Raw genomic sequence first — 23,011 nt, 5'->3', positions numbered from 1 at the left:
AAAAGCCACTTCAGACTATGACTTTCTAGATGATTTCAGGTTTGAAAGTAACAATTATTTTCATTATTGATTAATCTAGTTGATGAATTACTTTCTCGATTAATAGTTTAGTCTAAAATGTCAGAAAAGAAAAAAAAAGGATAAATGGCCATTGTGATTTCCCAGAGCCGAAACCCAAAGATGTTCAGTTTATAATGATATAAAACAGAGAAAAGTAGAAAAATCATCACATAAGAAAAGCGGGAACCAGTGAATGTTTGGCATTTTTGCTTGAAAGTAATGGAAACGATTAATCGATTATCAAAACAGTTGCCAAGAAGTTCCCGTTGATCAACTAATTGATTAACAGACTACTCATTTCAGTTCTAGATTATGAGACAAGGAGTGGTGTTTTTACCTGGAGTGCGGGGCTGCGTCAGGTCTGTGATAACCCTGTGGAGCTCCATAAAGAAGGGTCCTCCTGCATGGCTAACGTCTGATTAACAAACCTCAGCATCCCTGTCAGTGAACTCATATCCACCTCCTCCTCCTCCCCCACCAGCGTGCCCACTGACTCCCTCCTCGACTCGCTCAACGGTTCACTGTCTCCCTCTTGTATCGAGGTAGCCTCCACGTTGGGGTTTCCGTCATCCTGTGTGCCCAACATGTATGTGAGGGGGTTGAAGGAGAGGTCAGAGGTTGCTGTGGCGTCCATGATGCTTGGGCTCTGCCAGCTGTGGTCCATCTTGTCTGGGAAAGGGGAGACGGAGGAGGAGGAAGACTCCCACGGCGGCTTGCTCAAAGCCTCCCTCAGTGTTGCCTTCAGGCTCAGAGGGAGGTCCAGGGAGGAGTCGATGCTACTGCTCTGCAGCCAACTGCCAGTTTTGTGGCTGTCGGATAGGTGAGGGGCTGAGGTGGGCTGAGGGTATGTGTGAGCGGGGGGTGATGAGCAACTTCGTGTGCATGTTGGGGAGTGGACAGTTGTTTGAAGCTTCTCAGGGGAGGATGGAGGGGAGTGAGCAGAGGAGGAATGCTCTGGGGAGTGTGTGAATTTGTGCAGAGCTGGGAGATAGAGTGTGTGATTGTGAAGATTCTGGCGGTCAGCAGCTCGCTCCAGACTGGAGATCCTGGCTTGGAGACGGGTCACCTCAGACTCCTGCAGGGAGACAAGAACAAAAACTTTTGACAAAATATTGAAAAGCAATTTACTGCTATTTTAGTTACACACTTCCAGAAACTCTACCTTGATGAGCACCGACTCATTGGAGGTCTCCATCGACTTCTCACAGGCCTGGAGCTGAGTCTGGAGCTTGGTAGTCTGGACTCTTGCTTGATTTAACTGGGTGCTGAGCTGCTCCAGCTGGGCATGGAGGTCACTGTTCTGGGTTCTGGCCTGCTCATACAGAATTCTGCTTTGCTCCAGCTGGGTTTTACTCTGAAGCTGCTGGCTCCGGCTCTGGTCTAACTGTGTTTGGAGGTGACTGGCTTGGTTGCGGGCGAGATCCAACTCCGTCTTAGTCTGGTCCAGCAGGGCTGTGGCTTGTTCGAGCTGGGTCTGGCTCTGCTGAAGCTTAGCAGTGAGTTGCTCTTGAGTTGAGCGCATGGTGGAGGAGATCTGCTCGGAGACTTTGAGGAGTTGACCTCGAGTCTGCTGCAGGGACTCCAGCTGGGGAGGAAGGGAAAACAGACTGATGAGGCTTTTTTTTTTTTTTTTAAATAAACAAGTTGCCTTTGTTAGAGCAAGGTAAGAACAACACCAGTTGAGCTGAATTTGATGTGTGAGCTTCACCTTGGTGGATTCTGCCACAGCTGTTACTTGTTTTATTGACTTTTGATGTGCTGCTCTAATAAAAAAATATAATCCACTTCCTTTTGATGTAGCTAAGTAAGCTCAAAGGCTACAGATAGACAAGGAAAGTAAATGAATAGCAGCATTATAAATATCAAGAGGAACTAAGATGTTATCAGCTGTTGTATGGTAGAAATGAGTTGATAAAAAGAGAAACTGACGACAGAAAAAATAAGGAACTCACACAGTGGTGCTGATGTTTAAAAAAAAAAAAAAAAAAGGAGGAAAAGAAATCAGACAGAAACAGGCACAAAGAGCGAACAAAAGTGATGAGCAGAGAGGCTGATCCGAAACCCACAAGACCTTTACTCTGCTTAACAAGTGGTGTCACGTTATCATGATCAGAGTGATGTTATAATTCCAAATTACATCTTTATCACTAAGACCATAAATTGGATCTAAGGCTTAGCCAAGAGCCAGGTCTTGCAGAACAGCTCAAAGTTTCTCAACAGCACCAGTGGTTTCTCTTTCATCATTGACTTTGATGAGCCCCCACCAAAAAAAGCTCTCGTTTAAAGGTTAAGGTCTGATCTTAACAGTGCTTCCAAGCTGACACCTAATATAGTGCATGAGATGGAGGAAGCTGACACCAGTTTTGAAGCCTCAGTAGCTCCTGTACCTCCTTGCTGTGCTGCTCCCGCTCCAGCTCCAGCTCCAGCTCTAAAGAGGTGACCATGCTCTGCAGCTTGGCCTCCGACTGCTGCCAGCGCGCCTCTTTTTGAGCCAGCTCCTCCTCCACACCACACAGCCGGACCTGCTGGAGAAAGAGACACACACACACACACACACACACACACACACACACACACACACACACACACACACACACACACACACACACACACACACACACACACATCAGATAAATTGCTAGTAAACCAGTGGTACAGCCGATGTGTAGACTGAAAATATGCATTTCATCATGTCATTCATTTTCCTATATCCCCTTAAACGCACAGCATGTAATTTTCCTGCCGCTAGGGGTCTCTCGCGTGGGATCATGGGAGATGTTGTCTCCACCACCGGTGCTGTCAGTGCAGTCAGCTTCTCCCGGTTAGAACTCCTTCAGTGTTTGTCGTTCAGGACATTTTCACCTGAATTATTCACAGAGGGTCTCCTCCTCTCCAAAACAAATGGACCCGGTGATTCAGTTCGGTAAAAACACTGAAGAAAGCGTTTTCACATTAAAAATCAGGACGTCTCGGAGGAGCCGCGAGCCGCGCTGCTGCTAACGTTTTGCTCAGCTTGCTTCTCCGGTAACTTATGATCCAGACGTCCGATTAATAAAATCCCTCATCTGGTTAAAACATATAGTTAAAAACGACCAAGGTCTAAAAAAAGTTTATCTAAAAAATGAATAAAAAGTTGATTTTCTTTTAACCGATTCATGCAAACAACCACAACGCTGACGCATGCGCAAAGGGGATATGAAGCCACTGGCAGGCGACCCAATGAGATGGACTGTTACCTTGATGAAAATGACAGATTTCTCTAGGTTTGAAAATCGAGATAATGAAAGTACACAAATCAACAAAATATATAGCATAGGTTTCGTCGTTTTTTAATGCAGAAGAGTTACATAAATTATACCTTTAACATGAAACATTTCTACAATAAAATGGTAGTATCTCGAAATGAGTCATAGTATTTCATAAGAGACAATGAGTTTTGTGATTCTGCGCTACAAATTTACTTGCTAAAATGTATTTTATTTTGTATATCAGGCATCACCCATGAGACAAAACTCAGAAATAAAGCCAGTAGGTAGAATACAACCTCTATATCGCTAGCTAAGTGAAGAAACAATCCAAACAGTTTCAATATGAGTCATTAAATAATCAGGTGTACTTCAATTTTACCTTCTCCTTGGTTTGCAGCTTGGTGGCGTCCAGCTGTCTGGTCAAAGCCTCACAGTGATGTTGCGTTTCTTCAAGCTCCTGTAGCACAGTCTGAAGTTTCTTCTGACACACACGCAGCTGCTCGCCGAGCTCCTGGGACTCCTATCACCACGCACGCACGCACGCACACACACACACACACACACACCAATTTACAGTTTGATGATCTACATTGTAACATATCTCATTTCAGGTATGTGTTTGACTTAATTTATTAATTCTATAACCTGCTCTTACAAAATCTGTACATCTCGAGTTGTTTCACAGTGTCCTGTACTGGTTTTAAAAGAGCTTTTTTAAAACTGCATATATGACGCCAGATTATTATATTAGTTATATGAGGACAGAACACAAAATAAATCCAATCATAAAGTGTGCAAACATTTGTACATCCATTGTATCATCATTGTTTGATCAACGTTTCATTTTGTCGCTGATAGTAACCAGGAGCCTTAAACATTCTACGGCTAAAAGTAGCTCCCAACTGGCTGATATAGGAAAAACATCTAAAAATAAGGGGGTGTGTTAGTCCTAACTTAAATACTCCTAAATTTTTGAAGCTTTGAATGAAGCTGATTTAAATGGCCATTGATGGATTACCTGCAGAAAAGCTGTTAAATGTACAATCATCCTCATCAAAAGATAAAAATTTGTTCAGTCAAGATTTGTTTTGTCAAAAAACAAGTCAGTATTTTACCTTGTTATATATTTTATGACAAAATATCTAATATATCTAAAATGCTAAAGCATTTTAACTAAATATATCAGCGTTAGAGAAAATTTGCTTTAAAAAAAAAAGAAACTTGAGATCATGATGAGAGTGAGTCTTTGCCCCATCAAGGCTGTCAGATTATACAGATTACTGTCTCCACCCATGTCACAAGAGCCAGATTACAAGTCATTGCAGCAGCAGGATTATTGCTGCAGTGAGGCTGACATCGACTGTGATCAAAGAACACTGGCAATGTCCACTTCCTCACTGCTGTAACCCACACAAGTTTACACTCCACATACTTTACCCCATGATCCACATGCTCTACCTAACTCCCAGTGGACTCCGTGTAACAGGCTGATCAATAAATGCTGCATCAGAGCCAAGACTTCAGACCACTCGTGGACATTAGGTGTCTGGAACCTGATGCAAAGTTACTAACACTGATGTGACATAGTACTGAAGGTCAAATTATAAACCTAAACATCCTGCTGTATAGTTCCGTCTTCCATCCTTTCACGGGCTGTGGAGAAGCCCAGTGACACAGAAAAAAAAGAAGAGAGAAAAAAAAAACAATATAAATGGAGACTCTCCACATCTGGAACTAAAATCACTTCAATCTTTACACTCGTGTCCTAAACTGGCCAAATAAGCGCAGAAACACATCGACTCAGGTAACAGCGCGAGTTTATGCAGCCTCGGTCAAAGAAATCCTGCATGATTTTAAAGGTTTGTCAGATATATAACCCAGCCAGAAAAAAGGTGTGTGCGTGTTGATTGGGAGAAGCGAACTCACAGTTTGCGAGACGAATCACACAGGAGAAAGGAGCAGAACCGCTAATGGAAGCTGTAGATGTGGGAGGGAGCCGAGTATGGAGCGTTTTTACTGATTGGTCGACAGGAGCCGCAAAGATAAAGATGCTTCTGCCAGCGTGCGTGCACTCACAGAGCATTTATTCTCACGTGCATTTAAACTCTGTTGCCACAATTCAGGCTTTTAAAAAACTTTTCCCTTTCAGTGTTGTGTGAGCTCGACTCCGCTCTCGCTTATTTGCAGTGCACACTACGAGGTGGGGGGGGGGGGCAAAGTTCATCAAGTCATAGTTCCTTCATGAAGCAGCAGTTAAATCAACAGTTTGCCTGTTTGTCTCTGTCTTAAAGGAATCGTGTGACTGATGAGGAAAAGGTGCATCCCTCCCTTTGATTTCCTGGAATGCAGTGCCAACAGGATTTCAATGAAAAGGGTGTAGGAAGCATTGGCACTAGCTGGATAGAAACGTGTGTAGTTTTTTTTTTTAAGTTAAGGTTTAGGCGAAAGGACTGTATTTTGACTGAAAAGAGATTTGGGGGATTTTTAAACCTGATTCAGAAAACCACCTCTGCAGACATCAGACGCCACAAATACCACTAAGAGAGGATGCAAAATATTGACTTTGACTGGGACTACCTGGTTAGAAACACCAAACATATTATTTGCAGCTCCGCTCCATGTTGACAGTGTGTGCAGGTCCTGCTGCATGGCAAATTCCACTTTAAACCTGAAGGCATGCTCACACAGGTCACACCCAGCCTCCAGCTACTGTACTCTCTCTCTTTCTGCAGAAAGTGTGTTCATTTATACACGGACAGGCTCCTCGCCTAAGCGGGGATGAGCAACATGGCTGTTTACAACATCACTCTGAACTCAGTTTTTCGTCCGTGGACAATGGGACGACACTGGTGCCAAACTGTGAGAGTCTTATCATCAAAGAGGACGTGACATGCAGGCCGAGTGGCTGGCTGCCGGAACCTCATTGTGCTACACACTGACAGCTGCACATCGTCAGTACAATACAACCAACCCAAAATGGATTAGACTCTTATCATCAGAGGCTTACACTGTGAGAGGTGATGCTGCCAAACTTGTTAAGTTCACTGATGGAAATGAAGCAGAAATGTTCCCCCACTTTCTCAGTGAATAATCAGGATGTAAAATCAAATGTAAATGACCAAAGAAAATGTTATATTTCAGATATAATTTGTCGTCCACAGCCCAGCGCCTTTGTAGCATGGATGTAAAAACACTGCAACAAACTGAAAGGGGTAGTTTGACATTTTGGGAAATTCGCTTCGTTACTTTTTTGTTTAATGAGAATATGAAAAGAGTACTCCACCAGTTTAGCATCGCACCTCTGGATTGGTTTTGAACTTACGGTGGATAGAGATATCTACTTTTTTAATTCCATGCATTTTTTTTCCTTGTCAAAACCCAGTGTCTGCATTACCAGAATGCAAGCAACTGAAAAAAGACTTTTTTTTGATGTGTAAAATTGAGTTTCCCTTTAAGCTGGAGTCAGCAGCTAGTTACCTTAGCTTAGCATACACACTGGAAGAAGGGGGAAACAGCTAGCCCAACTCAGGAAGTCACACCACCCGGCCAAGAAAGAGTCAGGCACCTAACTCCCTGTAATACCACAACGCCTTTTTTTTACACTTCCGGTTTTGTGTGAATTAAACAAATGAGAGATGACATGTTAATTAGTGAGCTTGAGAGGCGCTGATAGGTAGATTTTAGCTGTTTCCCTCTGATTCCACTCTTTGTGCTAAACTAAGCTAACCAGCTGCTGACAGTAGCTTCATATTTCCAGAACAGACTTAAGAGTGGTACCAATCTCCCAATAGAGCAGCACAATGACCAAAGTATCTAAAAACTAGGGCCCTGTACCAAACATAGTGACCCCAATATGTCCATAGTGCTCAGTATCAAAAACAGTCAAGTACCAAAAGTTGTCATTGAACATCTGGTCAGATTCAGATCTTGTTTACATGTTTATAATTTTCCCAAGTTTGGTATCAGTATCGAAACTCCAATTTCTTATTGGCAATATTATCAAACATTTCAAATGATGCCAAGCCCTTTCTTGTGGCAGTCAGACAAAAATGTGGCTCCAGTAGGTTTGCCCACCCTAACTCTTATTTTGCATCTTCTTCCAGAAAGTGTCCACAGTAAAGACATGATAACTGGCATGGACATGGAGGGTCAACAAAGTCTCAAATGACACTGAGCAGGAACCACGGGGGTGACTGAGAACTGACCACAAGTGTCAGTCTAACCAAACCTGCTCCAGGCACAGAAGCAAAACTTGACATGTCGTTAAAAGGGTAACTAGGATACCCACTCCCACCCTCTCTGTACAAAGGTTCAGTTTAATGAAGGAAAGGTCAGAACCAGTGGGCTGCAGCTTGGTGATTGTGGACTGCTGGAGGAGGAGATAACAATGACCAATGGTTGTATTCCATCATGCTAAGTCAAACCACACAGCCCCCTCTGGTGAAACAACACCGGGCCGACTCCTCCACTCCATGAAGTCCATGACAACTCAGCTGAAAGACAGTTTGACCAATCCATGCTTTGGATACTACTGTAGATTTCAGCGTCATCTCTACAGGAGGAGTTGGCCTCTGGATTGTGGAGCATCATGCACATTTTCATCTTGCCTTACCGCACTGCCAGTAAAACATAAAAAAACAAAAAAAAACAAAAACTGTCTAAACACCACTATGTTTGTTGAACACTGGAGGTAAAGGTTGCTACTTTACCCTGAAAAGACAAGCACAGACTTATAGATTTTTCCAGGGTGTCCATGTCAGTGTTATCGCTAGACCGCCTGGGTGTGTGGGCAGTCAGATAAGGATTGCACAGCCCCTTGGTAACAGGTATTGAACAGCATTTGTCACTTTGAATACCATGAAGGAAGCTGTCAGGGGCATGGATGCAGATAACCCATGTTGTCCATCATTCTAGCCCCTGGATAAATACATCTAAATATATTTCTAGAATATAATCTAGATCATATTTCCTGGGATTTATTGCAGCAGATGGAACAGGATGAGTGTCTATCTTTTCTGTTTAGCTGGTTAGCTTTAAGGCACAAAAATGTTGAGTCAGGTTTTGTTCTCTCGCTTTGATACATTAACTCGGCAAAGCAGCACAATCCACAGAGACAACATCCTGATGTTACAGTGAGCAAACCAGGATCTTGTTGCTTTAATCATAACTTGTGCGTGCACAAGTGTAGTTAATGTCAACCGGATTTAACCCTGGCATGCACGACTGGCCCTAGTTTCTAGTTTAAACACTCTTCTCTTATGCATGCATGACACTGCTACAGTCACACTCACTCATATGATTTCGTTTTCTAGGTCAACTGTGGGTTCTTAAGTGTTAGAAGATGTTTTCAGATCCTTTACTTTATAAAATATGTGTATCTAAAAACATTCTGCATTTCAAGTTAGTCAGAGTTAAATAAGAAGATTGATACCACTGTTACGTCTGTGCGTTAAGTATGAAGCTACAGCCAGCAGCCAGTTAGCTTAGCTTAGCACAAAGGCTGGAAACAGGGAGAAACAGCTAGCTTGGACCTGTATCTCTAATGGTCACTAATAAACACATTATATCTAGTTTATTTACCACATACAAAAACTAAAATATAGCCATATTTTGCACAATATACTAAGCCATCAACACAGACAAGGGATGTACACAAGTATGATATGAGATTTAACAGCCGCTAATCTTTAGTCTTTCTGGAAACCTATTGCAGACTTCTACTGTTGTCTGAAAGTTCAGTCTTCCTGGAAACCTGTAGCCTTGTAGGATAGGTTCTAAGTTGTACAATTTTAGTGATTCTTAGAAGTTGTAAGTTAAACTTCTAACTTTAGGTGATGCCTTCCTTTGTACTATGGTGTTTTGTGTCCTGCCAAGTGTGTTAGTGTGTGTACCTGGACTGAAGCCCGGCCAGTTGATAAATAACGGAAATATTATATATAAACATTTTAATCAATGTTGACTTTTTGTCTTCTTAGATAAAGGCACTTTTTTCTATCAGAATCTTTAAGGATTCCTGGAGGGAAATTGCTTATCTCCTAATACTGAGTGCCAAGCAAAAGACTATACAGTATATAATTTGATTTTTAAACTTTTTTTTTTTTCAGCAAAACCCACCAATTTAAGGTAAGGTTCAGAATAAAGACACCAAAAGATATTCTTCTGTACTGTGGTGGTTTTACTTCACATAAATCTAGATATATATTACTGAGAATTATAATGCATTAATGTATAAGTAGCATGTTAATCTTGTAGCTGGTCAATGTGGACCTCATTCTAACTACATTATATACTGTAGGGTCTGTCTGAAATCTCCTCATCTCTCCACACAACAGTGAGGACTGCTGTTTTGTTTGCTTAAAAATTTCATACACGTAGATATATTGCAGACTGTTGTAGAGACATACTAATAGGAAGTTCCGTGGAGGAACAAGAACACATACACACATGGCCAGATGGTGCTACATAGCACGCACTCTACCGTTAAGTAAACCACATCCCCTACAACAGAAAGTTGTTCTTAATATCTAAAAACTCAGCAAAAAAAAAAAAGCAAACAGGAAGACAGAGATGGTCCTTAAACTCTATATAATAGACCTAAATGAAAAGACCTAAAACACTGAAAAGCTCAGTCACAGCAGCTTGGAATTCTGTCAACACATGGAAGTTTTCATATGAGGCCACCCAACCCCCTACTACATGTTTAGCAGGGTGCCTGTGTTCTGTGAGTGCAGGAAAGGCAGGTTGGTTTGCTGATGGAAATGACTGCATGCTTTGTCTCCAGTGACAACACACACACACAAACACAGAGAGAAAACCTCTATTGAGGCCAGTGGTGACAAATTGTAAATATGACCTGCCCCCCTCGTATGCAGTCAGGACATCACTCACTGGGTCAGCCATGTTAAAAGAATAGGTAGTTTTTGGGATATATGCTCCTTTTTTTTCTTGGAGCAGATCATTTGAACTGAAGCCAGCAGCCAGTTAGCTTAGCATAGCATAAAGACTGGAATCAGCTAGCCTTGCTCTGTCAGAAGGTAACAGAATCCACCTACCAGCACCTCTAGAGCTCAGTACCTAACACGTTACATCTCATATATTTAATCCGTACTAGGTAAGATAGGACAGTTTATGAATATGGCCTTTGACAGCGCAGTCAGTACGAGTGTAGGCAATGGGGACAATTGTGGGAAGATGGATTTTAGATAACAGATATTAGATTAAGATAAGAGATGATTTTAAATCTAAAAAGCATGTTCATTTTTGAATTATTTTTTAACTTTTACTTTTGATTTATTTTAATTTTGTAGCTTTATAGAAATGTTTCCTTTAATATTTATCAGCAGAAATAATTATAAGCGATTTTGCCGGACAACACAATATTAAATCAAAGGGTGTAAACAGTCCAGATAACACTTATCACTGACTTTCCTGACCTTCATGTTTCTGTCCACGAGCTCCCTCTGTGCATCTCTCAGCTCTCTCTCTCTGGTTTCAAGGCTCTGCTGCAGAGACTCCACCTTCTTCTCCATCTCCTGCTTGTGCTCTCTGATCGCCACATCCAGCTGGCCCAGCTGAGAACAACAGGGCAGGCGGGTAAAGAACAAGAAAATTTAAACAGTCAAAGTGATGGCAGCAAAACACATTCTACAAATTAAATGAGATATACATAGAATATGTTTGTTTGTGTGCGAGTAGTACCAGCTGTGCCCTCTGCTGGAGCTCCCCCTGTCTCTCCTTCAGTGCATTATCCATGTCTAAGACCTCATGAGTTCTCTCTTCCAACTCCCTCTGTGTCTCACTGTGAAGCCAAACACACAAACAGACAGACACACAGACACACTTTATTTAACAGTGTATCAGGTATTTATGTAATTGAGATTTGTCAAAGCCACACTGAGGAATTTGAAGAAACAACACTGGGAGTATTTACTGAATGACAGAAGTAACTGTGTCTGATTCTTTGCTGGCAAATTCAGGGAACAATGATTTTTTTGGACTTTCTGTAGGAGTTTATTGTTGAACTTTTGTAGACTGACCTTTGGTTCGAGCACTTATAGCATGAATACAGGTGGACTTGAACTCCTTTCAGTGCCTTTTATGCATGTAAAGGGGCTCATCACTACAACCTCGATCATGACAGCTGTTACTAAATCAGCTATGTTCTTCTTTAAAGGCCGTTTCCCGCATCAAGCATCGGCATGTCCCTGCTAATACACCTCGCCATGTTCTCATTTTGCTCTTGAAGACAATAACACTAGAGAGAAGCTAACAGTAATGAGTGGAGTGACTAATGAACTGAAACATACAGCATCCTGTCCATGACATGTATGACCATTTGAGTGCTTGATGTACAATAGCTGCACACAGTGTGTTACACAGTGAATTTGATTGAAATGTACAGTTATTATCTTTGTCAGTGTAAGTTTTAAATAAAAAATATCACAAACGACAGCATATGTGAAAAATCAGTCACAACAAAGTCCATGACACATAACACAAGTTCCACCTTGAATAATCAGGAAAATAGCTTAAAAATAATCGAGTAATTCAGATTATTACATCTTCAACAGCGAAGGATTTCCTCAGTGAAAATGGACACAATAAAGATTAGACAGTTCATTATCTAGATGACATACAGTCACCAAAGTGTGAGACTTTAAGAGGGACACTGGAACAATAACAGGCTCAATGGCTGTGCTTGTGTCTTTTAGTGTGTTAAACAATCATAAACAATCTGGATATTGTTTAGAACACAGATGACTCGGATACGTCACAAGATCTTATCTGAGCACCAGCAACGAAGACCGTCTCTCCATCTCAAGCTCTTCCCCTCCTCCCTGTGTGTAGAGGAATATTTCACATGAGGGTGTATCCTCACCTAAGTTGGACAGTCAGTTTTTCTACGGAAGCCTGCCGCTCATCTGCGATGGTTTGTGTCCTCTGCAGAATGTCCTTGAGTATCTGTAGCTGCTCTAGAGTATCAGCCAACTCTCCCCGCACCACCTGCAGCTGTCCCTCCAGGACCTGGACCCGTTTGACACAGTTGAGCCGGTCTGCCTCGCAGCGATGGAGCTTCTCCTCCAGATCAATGACTGCGGTGGGCGAAAAGGACACGAAAAATAAATAAGACTAAAAACAAGGGATAAGTTGTTAGTGTGAAACTATCACATGAGGACTGAAAGCTAATTCAGTATGATGTGTGTTCTGTTCTGGTTTGAAGTATCTCTTTTCTGCAAAAAAATAAATCTAAATGAAAATAACTGACATTAAAACCTCCTGCACTATGCAGATTAAAAATTACACGTCATACCCATGTCACTCTTGCTGTCAAGCTGGTTCTTCATGTGTTGCAGGCTCTCCTCCATGCGAGTCTTGACGGAGACATCCCTCCTCAGACGCCGCAGCTCCGACTCTTTAGACACCAGCTCCCCTCGACACTTTGTCATCTCTTTTGTCAGATGGCTACAAAGAGAAAAACACACAAAGCCATAATCAGTACGATTTCACAAATTTATATTCAAGAAAAACAGTGAAAGAAACCTAAACAAATATGTATTCAGCTGTTTAAGCTGCAATAAAGGGAGGGTGAGCTGCAGAAAAAAAAAAATCCACACATAAAGCATAGATCCAGAAGGGTACAGACACTGCATTCTGGGTAGAGCTGGGCACGTGCAAAATCTAGCACCTCACACACATGCATTTCACTCCAGTTTCCCACCTTAATGTGAGCAAAGCTCCCATCGTAGTCTTAGAGCGATTTAAAGAGAAGCAAAAGCCTCCAAAACTATCAGAGAAGTTAGATGAAGCTAAAGAAACATGCCTTTTGACAGCTTTGGGGTCTACAATAACTTCATAAAAATGCAGGCAACCAGCAGCCCTGCAGACTGCAATACTCCAAACACATCAGGCTTCTATCCCCCAGTCTCCAAGAGGTGAGATCCCCATTTATATATACATATCCATGGAGAAGGGGAGGGCTGCTTCATGCCTACAGACAAATGGGATGCGGTTTAATCATAAGACTGTCTCACAAACTGTTGAGACGTTTGATTGTCTTTGCCGCAGGTCAAGTGAACAAAAGCCTCATATAAATGGCATCAAATAGCTGCAACATTGTATGGTGGGAAACTACACTTATTACCACAAGTTTGGGAAGAGTACTGCATTACCACCAACAAGTGTCAACAAATGTATTTTCAAAATGTTTGCCGTTGAAAATAGTAGTTTGAGCAATGTTGTACTGATGACACTTGTGGTCTTATAAATCATCTGATTGAAATCATGCCATAACATTTTCGGAGTCACAAGATTTCCACTTTTATTATCCCTGAGCTCTGATTTTCTATTTTCTCTCTTCCTCAGTGTCTAAATTGAGTCCAAAGTCCCCTTGTGTGCAGATGTTCTTACGTAACAGACACAGACAGTTGAGTGTTTTGCTGGTTGATCTCCTGCAGGTCCTTGTCTTTCTCCTGGGCGTCTTGCTCTCTGTTCCTTACCTCGTTCTGCAGAGAGGCTCGGGCTCGTTCCAGCTGCTGCTCTAGACTGGACACCTACGCGCAGACACAATGTCAGGATCAATCTTTATTTTCCTCGTAAATGAAAACAAACAGGACATCTATTTCATGCATATGTTTCAGTTCTAAAGTATAAAACTGGAGAGATCATAGGGTCAAAAAGTAAGGAAGACACTAAAGAAACCCTGGCCCAGGCATTCATTTTTTTGAGAAACATTGTCTTGTAGAGGGGACCTGACCTACTACTCAAAACAATGAAAAAATAACTTCTTGACAGTCTATCCCTACAGGCTTTTTGTTTTTCTCGTCTGTTACCCAGATTAGACCATCATGTACAGAGAGGCTCCAAGTTACTGTCCCCGTAAAGCTCTGCTCACTGATTGGAGACCAGTGCTAAACAATAAACTATGAAATTACAAGCTCAAACAGCATTTTCTTTCAAGCAATGATGCAGATTTACCACAGCTTTGGAATATGCGTAGGATGTAGCAGTATGTTTACAAATCTGCATGTTAGACTATAGTCACTTATGTTTGTCTTCTGCTCTTTATGCATTTCTGTTAGCTAATGCAATTTAAAGCTTCTATAAAATGCTAAATCTTTGCTAATAAGAAGCTTCATGAGCCCTTTCCCTCCACCAAAAACTCCAACGACAATTTATTTAAATTAGTGGACAGGATAACTAAACAGACCACGCTCTAATGAGCTTCAGTTAATGTTTACATCACACATGAATGGGAGAAAAAATTGTGATCTCAGTGACTTTGACTGTGGCATGATTGTTGGTGTCAGACGGGCTTAGTTTGAGTATTTCTGAAACTGCAGATATCTCCGGATTTTCGTGCACAACAGACTGGGTTCAGAATTGTGCCAAAAACAAAAAACATCCAGTGAGCGGCAGTTCTGGGGACAGAAACGCCTTGTTGATGAGAGAGGCCAGAGGGGAATGGCCAGACTGGTTGGAGCTGACAAAAAGGCTACGGTAACTCAGATAACTTTTTACAACTGTGGTGAGCAGAAAAGCATCTCAGAAAACACAACACTTCCAGCCTTGAGGTGGATAGGCTACAACAGCAGAAGACCACGTCAGGTTCCACTCCTCTCAGCCAAGAGCAGAACTCTGTGGCTGAAATGAGCACAGGTTGACCAAAACTGGACAGTTGAAGACTGGAAAATGTAGCCTGGTCTGATGAATCTAGATTTCTGCTAAGAATTTGGTATTAACAGCACAAATCCACAGATCCAACCTGCCTTCTGCCCACAGTCCAGGCTGGTGGTGGTGGCATACTAGTGTGGGGAATGTTTTCTTGGCACACTTTGGGCCCCCTATACCAACCAGTCATGGTTTGAATGCCACGGCCTATCTGAGTATTGTGCTGACCATGTGCTTCCCTTATGGCCACAATTTACCATCTTCTAATGGCTACTTCCAGCATGATGACGCACCATGTCACAAACCAAAAGTCATCTCAAATTGGTTTCATGAACATGACAATGAGTTCAGTGTACTTCAGTGGCTTCCCCAATCACCGGATCTGAATCCAATGGAAATCTTTGAGATGTGGAAGAACGGGAGGTTGGCAGCATGAATGTGCAGCTGACAAATCAGCAGAAATGATGTGATGCAATCATGTCTACATGGGATCTTGTGGAACCCATGCCATGAAAAATTAAGGCTGTTTTGAGAGCAAACGGAGGCCCTTCCCAGCATTAGTAGGGTGTTCCTAGTAAGGTGCTCAGTACATGTATTTTCCAGAATTCATAATCAATCTAACCACAAACCTGAAAACCAGTATAACAATACATATCTTAGATTATAAGAGGGAGTTTTCTGCACAGCTGTTCAAAATGTAACACTATGCAACCAACAAAGACAGAGAAAACGATTGATGCCATGGACACAAAGGACTAAAACTAAACTAAAATTACCGCCTCGCAGTTGTATACCTCCAGCAACCAGTCAGGTTGCATTTTACATCCATGTCTGTCCAGACTCATATAATATATTGTATGTAGTATAAAACTTTGAAGGAATTTATTTTGTCATAATTGGTGTATGAATTCTCATGACCTTGACCTTTGACCACCAAAAATCTAATCAATTCATCCTCGACTATGAGTGAATGTTAGTGCCAAATTTGAAGAAATCCCCTCAAGGTGTTCCTGAGATATCGCGTTCATGAAAGTGGGACGGACAACCCAAAAATGTAATGCCTCTGGCCATGGCTGTCACCAGCAGAGAGCCATAAAAACAGCTCTCCAAACCAGGGTTGGATTACTAACCAGGAAAAGGGGGCATCTTTCCCCGGAGCCCAGACCCTCAAGGGGCCTGAAGAAAGGCCCACAGCTCATTTTTGCCCCGGGTCTTCCTGATTAATCCAAGTCAAATCACTTGGAAACACATGTCACATGACCACATATATCTTTATCTATTCTTGTATATTTTGTTTTGGCAAGAAAAATGGTTGTATGTCATGCCAGTAAAAATAATTTGACTTTGACAGGCACTCTTGATGCACGAGCAGGCAATCAATATCCACTACAAAAGGGGATTGAATTCCCAAAAACGTCAAGGCATAAATAAACTGTCAAGTTAAAAAGCCTTTGTAACCACTATAATAAAGGTTTTTAAACTTTTTATCTTTATCTCATTCCCCTTATTTGAACTGAAGTGGTGCTATCTTGATGACTAATTTCTTTTTGTGCCCCAAAATAATCCAGTCTGCAAATTGATGACATTACAGTTTAAATAAAAAAAATCCAAATGCAGTCCCTTTAGTGTCACTATTAGAAATACATAATAAAAAAAAACTTTTTAAAGCTTTAAATCTCCCTATCCTACCTGTCTCTGCAGCTTGCTCTGGCTCTCCTCCAGTTCAGAGATGCGGGTAGTGCTCTCAGTTAGCATGGTCTGCTGCTGCTGGAGAGAAAGCTGCAGCTGCAGGTTCTGCTCAGTGGAGCTCTGACAAACCAGGCTGGTGCTGTGGAGCTTCTCCTGCAGAGAAGACACCTGAAAGAGGGAGGTGTGGGGGAGAATATAAGCCTGACAAGTGGACTTTGAATTAACACAGACGAGCAGAGAAGCTCAAAGATAGAGGTGTATATTTCTATTTCTTTAAAATCGTCTCAAATTTTGAAGGACCATCTAATCGTTTGTAACACAGTACCTTGTCATTGTTCTTTTGCTGCTCACTCTCATAGTTCGTCTTTACGTCCTCCATCTGCTGCAGGTATGAGGCCAGTTCTTTTCTACACGCTGACAGAGACGACTGTAGCTCACACACCTGATGTACAGACAGAAGTCCCGGATGGTGCATACGAGTGGCGATTGTGGAATATGTTATTGTACAGTTCAAACTAGGTTATTTTTGTTTGTCTATGGTAACCCATTCTTTGTACAAACCTTGGTGGCAGACTGAGCTGCCTCCTGTTTGAAATTCTGCATCAACTCTTCATTGTGTTTGACTTCAACCTGCTTCTCCTGAAATAAAGTCAAGATCAAAATTGTCCATTTAAAAAACAGCACAGCATATACCTGGGTTAAATTATAGCTGGGGTACCTTTAACGTAAGTCTGAAATGGTTCCCGACCTTTACCTGGTGAGTGAGTGAAAAGATGCACTTGTGATCGTACATAGGAAGTGTCCTTACTTGTGTCAGCTGTTCCACAGTGGTCTGCAGCAAGAGAGCTGCTTTCTGAGCCTCGTCTCGCTCCCTCTGGAGTGAACAAAGCTCCTGCTCCATCTCCAAAGCCCGAGACTGAGCCTCTTCTATAGACAACTGCAACTGAAGAAGAGAGAAAATACTCTTACTTACTGCAAGTAATGACACTTTGGAAAAAGCTTTGCTGTATTAAAAACAGGGTCACAGCCAGTGTTGTTTTAGCAACTCAGTGCACAACTTCTCTTCTACGTGCTAATTCAGTTAAAACCATAACTGACACTTGACACTTTGTCGCTGATGGACCAAAGGTTGGTTGAATATAATTAAAATGAACTGAATAATATTATGGGGGTTTGGCAGATTTACAATGTGGAGCTTCAAAGGAGAGAAAGTGAGTGAGGAAAAATTGCAGATCACCATTTTTATTCTGTGCTGTTGTTCCGTGCATTGTTGAGACTGTGATTTTTTAAACTTGTCCAAAGACTGTTGATACTCTCTTTGCTTTTTGTTCATCAGTGACTGGTAATGTTGAAGACTACTGGTCATCTCCTGTAATTAGATAAAAGAAAGGGTAAAAGAAATGCTAATGTATAATAAGTGCAAATGTGAAAACGAATGAATTGTAAATGGATTTACGGTGTTGAAAGGTAAAGCTAGCTGACAGAGAATACATTCAGAATATGCAAATATCACTCATGACCCATGTCAGAAGAGGTAGTGAATTGTTACTAGAACTCAAAGCTTTTACCAGGTGGCAACTGTATTTAGAGACAAATTGATCAGAAATTGCCTCTTCATGTCAGACCAAACATGTGTGTGTGTGTGTGTGTGTGTGTGTGTGTGAGAGAGAGAGAATTTGTGTGTGTGTGTGTGTGTGTTTTACCAGTAGCTGATTCTCAAGCTCAGTATTTTTCAGTGCAGCTTGACTGTAGGCTGAAGTTTTTTCCTGTAACTGTTTCTCCAGCGCAGCTACACGTGCACTTTTTCTCTTCAACTGCGGTGAAACAGAGATAGAAAAATTAAAAGCTGCTAAGAGCAACAACCTGTAAGAACCAATTATTATCTCTCAAACTTGGTAAAAGCAAAAATGCACCTCTTTCTCTGTGTCAGTGGCTTGGCTGACTTTGTCCAGCAGTTCTGTGTGGAGGCTTTGGTAGTGGGAGGCTCTCTGGGCCATGGAGCTCTGCAGGGAGGAGATCTCCTCCTGGGCTCTGCTCAGACGATCCTGAAGACGCTCAACCACACTGCTCTGTTTAGTCTGCTCAGCTTCCGTCGACTGCAGGACTCGCAGCAGCTGCTGGTAACCTTCACCTGCAAGAATTGAGAGACAGGGAAAGAAAGGACTGGAATTCTTCTATTTTCTATATCACGTAACATGGGAAGCCATTTTATTAACTATTTTACCATGTTGCATAAACTGTCTTTTTAGATTTAAATAATATCTTTGAAGGCAGTTCCCAAAGTTTCTTTTTCTTATTGAAGAGAGATCCCCTATGCATACACCTCAAGCACAAAAAGGGATGCAGAATGAGTCTCTCATTCTGAATAAATTTAGTTTCAATAATCCAAAAATAATTTCACTCTAGGAAAAAAGGTGATTTGGCAGGAAGTGAAGATGCAGACAATAATTAAAAGAAAAATGCAGGAGAGCTAGAATCTGTTAACAGGCATATATAATATGTAATCATTGTTACCTTGCTTTAGCTTCAGCAGGTGTGCAGTTCCTGAAAAGTCCACTGGGGGCAACATGCAGGGCCTGGCACAAAGTGGCCCCAAGGCACCCTGAAGTTAAAAAATAGTATATGACAACAGTAAATACGTCATCTCCTGCGCATGACCAGGGATCAGGGCAGCTTGTTTGGGACAATTACTGCAGTACCAAAACCAGGTTTGGGAAAACAAATAAATTAATTGTGTAACAACCCCTTGGGTCAAACATTTGGGGCATCTTGACAAAAACATGTGACATGGGAACACAAACAACAATGGTAATGCATGTATCTTTCTCCACCTCTCGTAGATGCAGCAGGGCCAGTATGGCCTCCAGGCTGGACAGCTCTTCCTGGCTCTGCTGAGCCTCTCTGTGGCTCTGGGCCACCCTCTGCTCCTGGCTCTGGGTCAGAGTCCGCAGGTCTTCCAGCTCCCTGCGCAGAGAGGCCAACTCTCTGCACTCTGCTCCCTGCTCCACAAGCTGCCGCTCCAGAAGTGAAGAACGTTGTCTGGCCTCCTCCAACTTACCCTGGAGGTCTGAGTGCTCAGCAGCCGAACACTTGGCCTGCCTCATCTCCTCCTTCAGCTGGCTGTGTATGGGGGATTAAATATGATATGATATATCAAAGCATTTCTTCTTAAAGATTTGATTGATGATGATACCTTGGAAATCCTCCACATTATTTTGGTTTACATAAGCAAATATTTAAGGATAACAATGTTACAGAAACAAGTATATAAAACTTTCAGTTTCACATGTGTACCTGATTGTTTGGCTCTGCTCTGCCTTTTCTCTCTGCAACACACTACACTTCATCTCCAGGTTTTCTTTTTCTCTGTCACACTCAATAAGACTCTCTTTTAGTTTGCTCTCACTCTCCATCACCTTATGCAACAGAAAAATGTAATTTTAAAAAATAATCAAATATTTGAATAATTAAAATGTTCATATTTATTAAATTTACCCTCTTAAGCTTCATGGAAATTGTGGCCTTGTAATCTCTGAAAGCTTCCTTGAGTTTCTCTGCATTTTCAAGTGCTTGGTTCCTTTGTTGCTCAGCCCTGTAAGGGATGAGTTATAACATACAGTAAGTGCTAAAACAATAACTTCATCATGCTGTAAAAGGAAATTAGACATGGGATATCTGATTACATTTCAGTTTTAGGCCCAAGGCAAGTGGTCATTGTAGCAGATCAGTTTCATATGGTGTTCAAGCTGTCACCCATGTTAGAAGAACTGTGATGAAATGTAAACTGTACTGTATACTGGAATTAAATGACTGTGGGGAAGCTAAGCCCAGCTAAATGCGTCACCTTTTTCCTAGTGCTATCTTGTTGTCCAGTTCTTCTCTGAGCACACTCAGCTCTTCGGTGAGAGTCGCCACCACAATGTCGCTGTGGGCTGCTGCCTCCTGGCTACACTCAGCCCGAAGCTCTGCTGCCCTGGGAAACACAGACAAGGACAGGATGTTAGGGATATCAATGCCAGGTTCAACTAGAGGTTAGTGCAATAGTTTTAAGAATGAAAAGTATGGAAGGGTAAAATGTAAATCATTACAAGCCACAATCAAGCCCACCCAAGGAGTACTGAAAACAGGAGTACAGCCAAAAGTCTACAGACAATATTCTGAATGACTGCCTGTATCCCATAGCACATTACATAATCATAACACCAATTCAGTATCCAGTGTATATAAATAGGCATACAATTGCCACATTACAATTACATAAATAGTAGCATCTGCAGAAGAATATGTTTAGTTCATGAGGTTACTTTAGTTCTTTGCCTTGAGCCTCCAGCTCAGCTTCCAGCTGACGAATCCGCTCACTCATGAATGCCACATTGTTTTTAACCCCAACCCTGGGGCCTCTTACGTGGAGCTAAAAAAGGAAGCACATTCAGTATGTAGTATGTATCCAATATGGTTTCTGTTTATATCGCAGATTTTTAATATTTTTTATTATTATTTCATTGATGTAACTTTTAAGTGAAGAAGCAACAGACCAGAACAATCTCTTTTGCTAATGTCGCAACTAAATACATTAAAGAACGCTGGTTTCACACTATACTAATTTGCAGCACATAACTATGAGCCACAAGATACAGTTTTTTAAGAATGCAGCACTGCTATTTACACAAATCAACTGTGCAGGGTTAATTGTCATACCTGAGACTTGGAGGTGGCCGGATCATACTGCATAGCATCGAAGTCTTTGATGAGCTGCTCATCCTGCACAGTCAGGCAGGCGTTCTCCTGACGTACGTAGCCCACTTTCTTCCTCAAATAAACGGACTCCATGTCTACTGACCTGAGTTTGACTGAAGCAGACTGAATAGAGGGAAGAAAACAGTAGGTAGATCACAGGTGTGGATGAGAGTTGTGTGTTTTTGGTTTGGATTGTATAGTGTTTTTTTTTTTTTTTTTAATTTACCTTATAGTTATGTTACACTGGCCCTGTTTATTACCAGGTATATTGAATAAACGTTATCCTTTTCAAATTTACAGCTTACCATAAAATGGATCAGAGGTGGAAACACTAAATCTGATTTCCCTCCCCCTAACAGGCACAGATTGCTGCACAGACCATATTTACATCCTTTAAAACTGTAATAATATCATCTCATTTAGGGATACTGATGTAATTAACATTGTAAGTAAATTCTGTAATTAATCTGTCGATAAACAGGTGGTTTTTAGTAAGAACATCTTTAATTCATCTGTGTTTTTGGGAGATGGGACAAATACCACATCCCAATACATGGACACATACAGTATGTAGCATGAGACAGGATGATAGGTGATGTACCGTATATCTCACTGGTTGACTCTTCAATTTGTCAATCAACAAGACACATGCAGTCTTCTCTCTTACCCTGGAGTTGGAGTAAGGTGGGCTGAGACTGCCAGCAACGGCACGTCTCTCAGCCGTCCCACTGAGAGGCCTCTCCTGGCAAACACAGCCTGACTGGGACAGAGGAACATCAGGTGTCTGCAGGTCTTGTAAGATCAGGCGATCAAGACTCTGCTGCACATACTCATCCTCATGACCCTCTGACTGACTGTACAAGGGGCTGGTGAGTAGGAAATCAGCAGAGGAGGATACAGGGGTCAAATGCAGCATCAGACCAACCCTTTGTAATGTCCTCAAATGATGGCTGCAGGTTTACTCTGTAGTAAGAGAAGTGGTGTTGTAGCTGTCAACAGCTGGTTTAGACTGCGTGTTCACGCCATGCAGTTAGCTCACCTCAGTTTCTCTCCCACACTTTGCAGGCTGTGCTCCGTCAGTCTAAGCAGATTCCTCAGACTGACCAAATCTTGGGTTAATATCTCCCCGTTCTCAAACATTGGACTAACGATGACTGCATGCCGAACCCCCAGCTAATCAACTTGACCTGCTGAGGTTAGCTTTCAGGTGCTCCTGCAACATTTCCAACTTGAGTGACTCGTTGGAAAGGTAGAGAAAACCGACAACTTAATCATCTAACTCAAAACTCAAACATCTGTGACTACAGCAGAGAATAGCAAACTAGCTAGCACAGCTAGCCTCGTAAAAATGTAAACAAAGATGCTCGCTGCATCAACAGGTGGCTAGCTAGTTAACGTTATCGTTGTTTTTAGAGCAAATGTGTCCAACGACCGAACAAGCGGCGTTAATGTGTTGAACGAAGTATGAATTTTGTGCGTCCTATCGCTATGACAGCATAAAATATGTACTTGTAACTTCTAGCTGAACAAATCTTTCCAGGTTACCTACTTATGATGTAGCGAAATCCGAGGTAGCCAGAGCGATTTGTATTTTTAGTCTCCTCCTACAT

General features: G+C 41.8%; 1 protein-coding gene across 1 annotated transcript; it reads right to left on the bottom strand.

The window, feature by feature from the left end:
- Positions 1 to 370: 370 nt before the first annotated feature.
- On the bottom strand, positions 371 to 22,943 carry ccdc18 (coiled-coil domain containing 18). The gene is given in 25 exon segments (XM_040143736.1): positions 371 to 1,135; positions 1,223 to 1,645; positions 2,448 to 2,585; positions 3,688 to 3,828; positions 10,742 to 10,879; positions 11,007 to 11,106; positions 12,187 to 12,400; positions 12,619 to 12,770; positions 13,716 to 13,858; positions 16,665 to 16,832; positions 16,990 to 17,106; positions 17,226 to 17,303; positions 17,473 to 17,607; positions 17,902 to 18,033; positions 18,368 to 18,478; positions 18,578 to 18,795; positions 19,179 to 19,266; positions 19,496 to 19,784; positions 19,959 to 20,080; positions 20,160 to 20,256; positions 20,509 to 20,637; positions 20,969 to 21,075; positions 21,363 to 21,524; positions 22,069 to 22,267; positions 22,441 to 22,943. Coding segments are annotated over 25 exon segments (4,467 nt in total). The 5' UTR covers positions 22,542 to 22,943.
- Positions 22,944 to 23,011: the final 68 nt, after the last annotated feature.

The sequence above is a fragment of the Xiphias gladius genome, chromosome 14 (genome assembly GCF_016859285.1).
Source record: "Xiphias gladius isolate SHS-SW01 ecotype Sanya breed wild chromosome 14, ASM1685928v1, whole genome shotgun sequence".
Lineage (NCBI taxonomy): Eukaryota > Metazoa > Chordata > Actinopteri > Istiophoriformes > Xiphiidae > Xiphias > Xiphias gladius.
The sequence above is the reverse complement of the archived record's forward strand: the minus strand, read 5'-3'. Positions and strand labels throughout refer to the sequence as shown.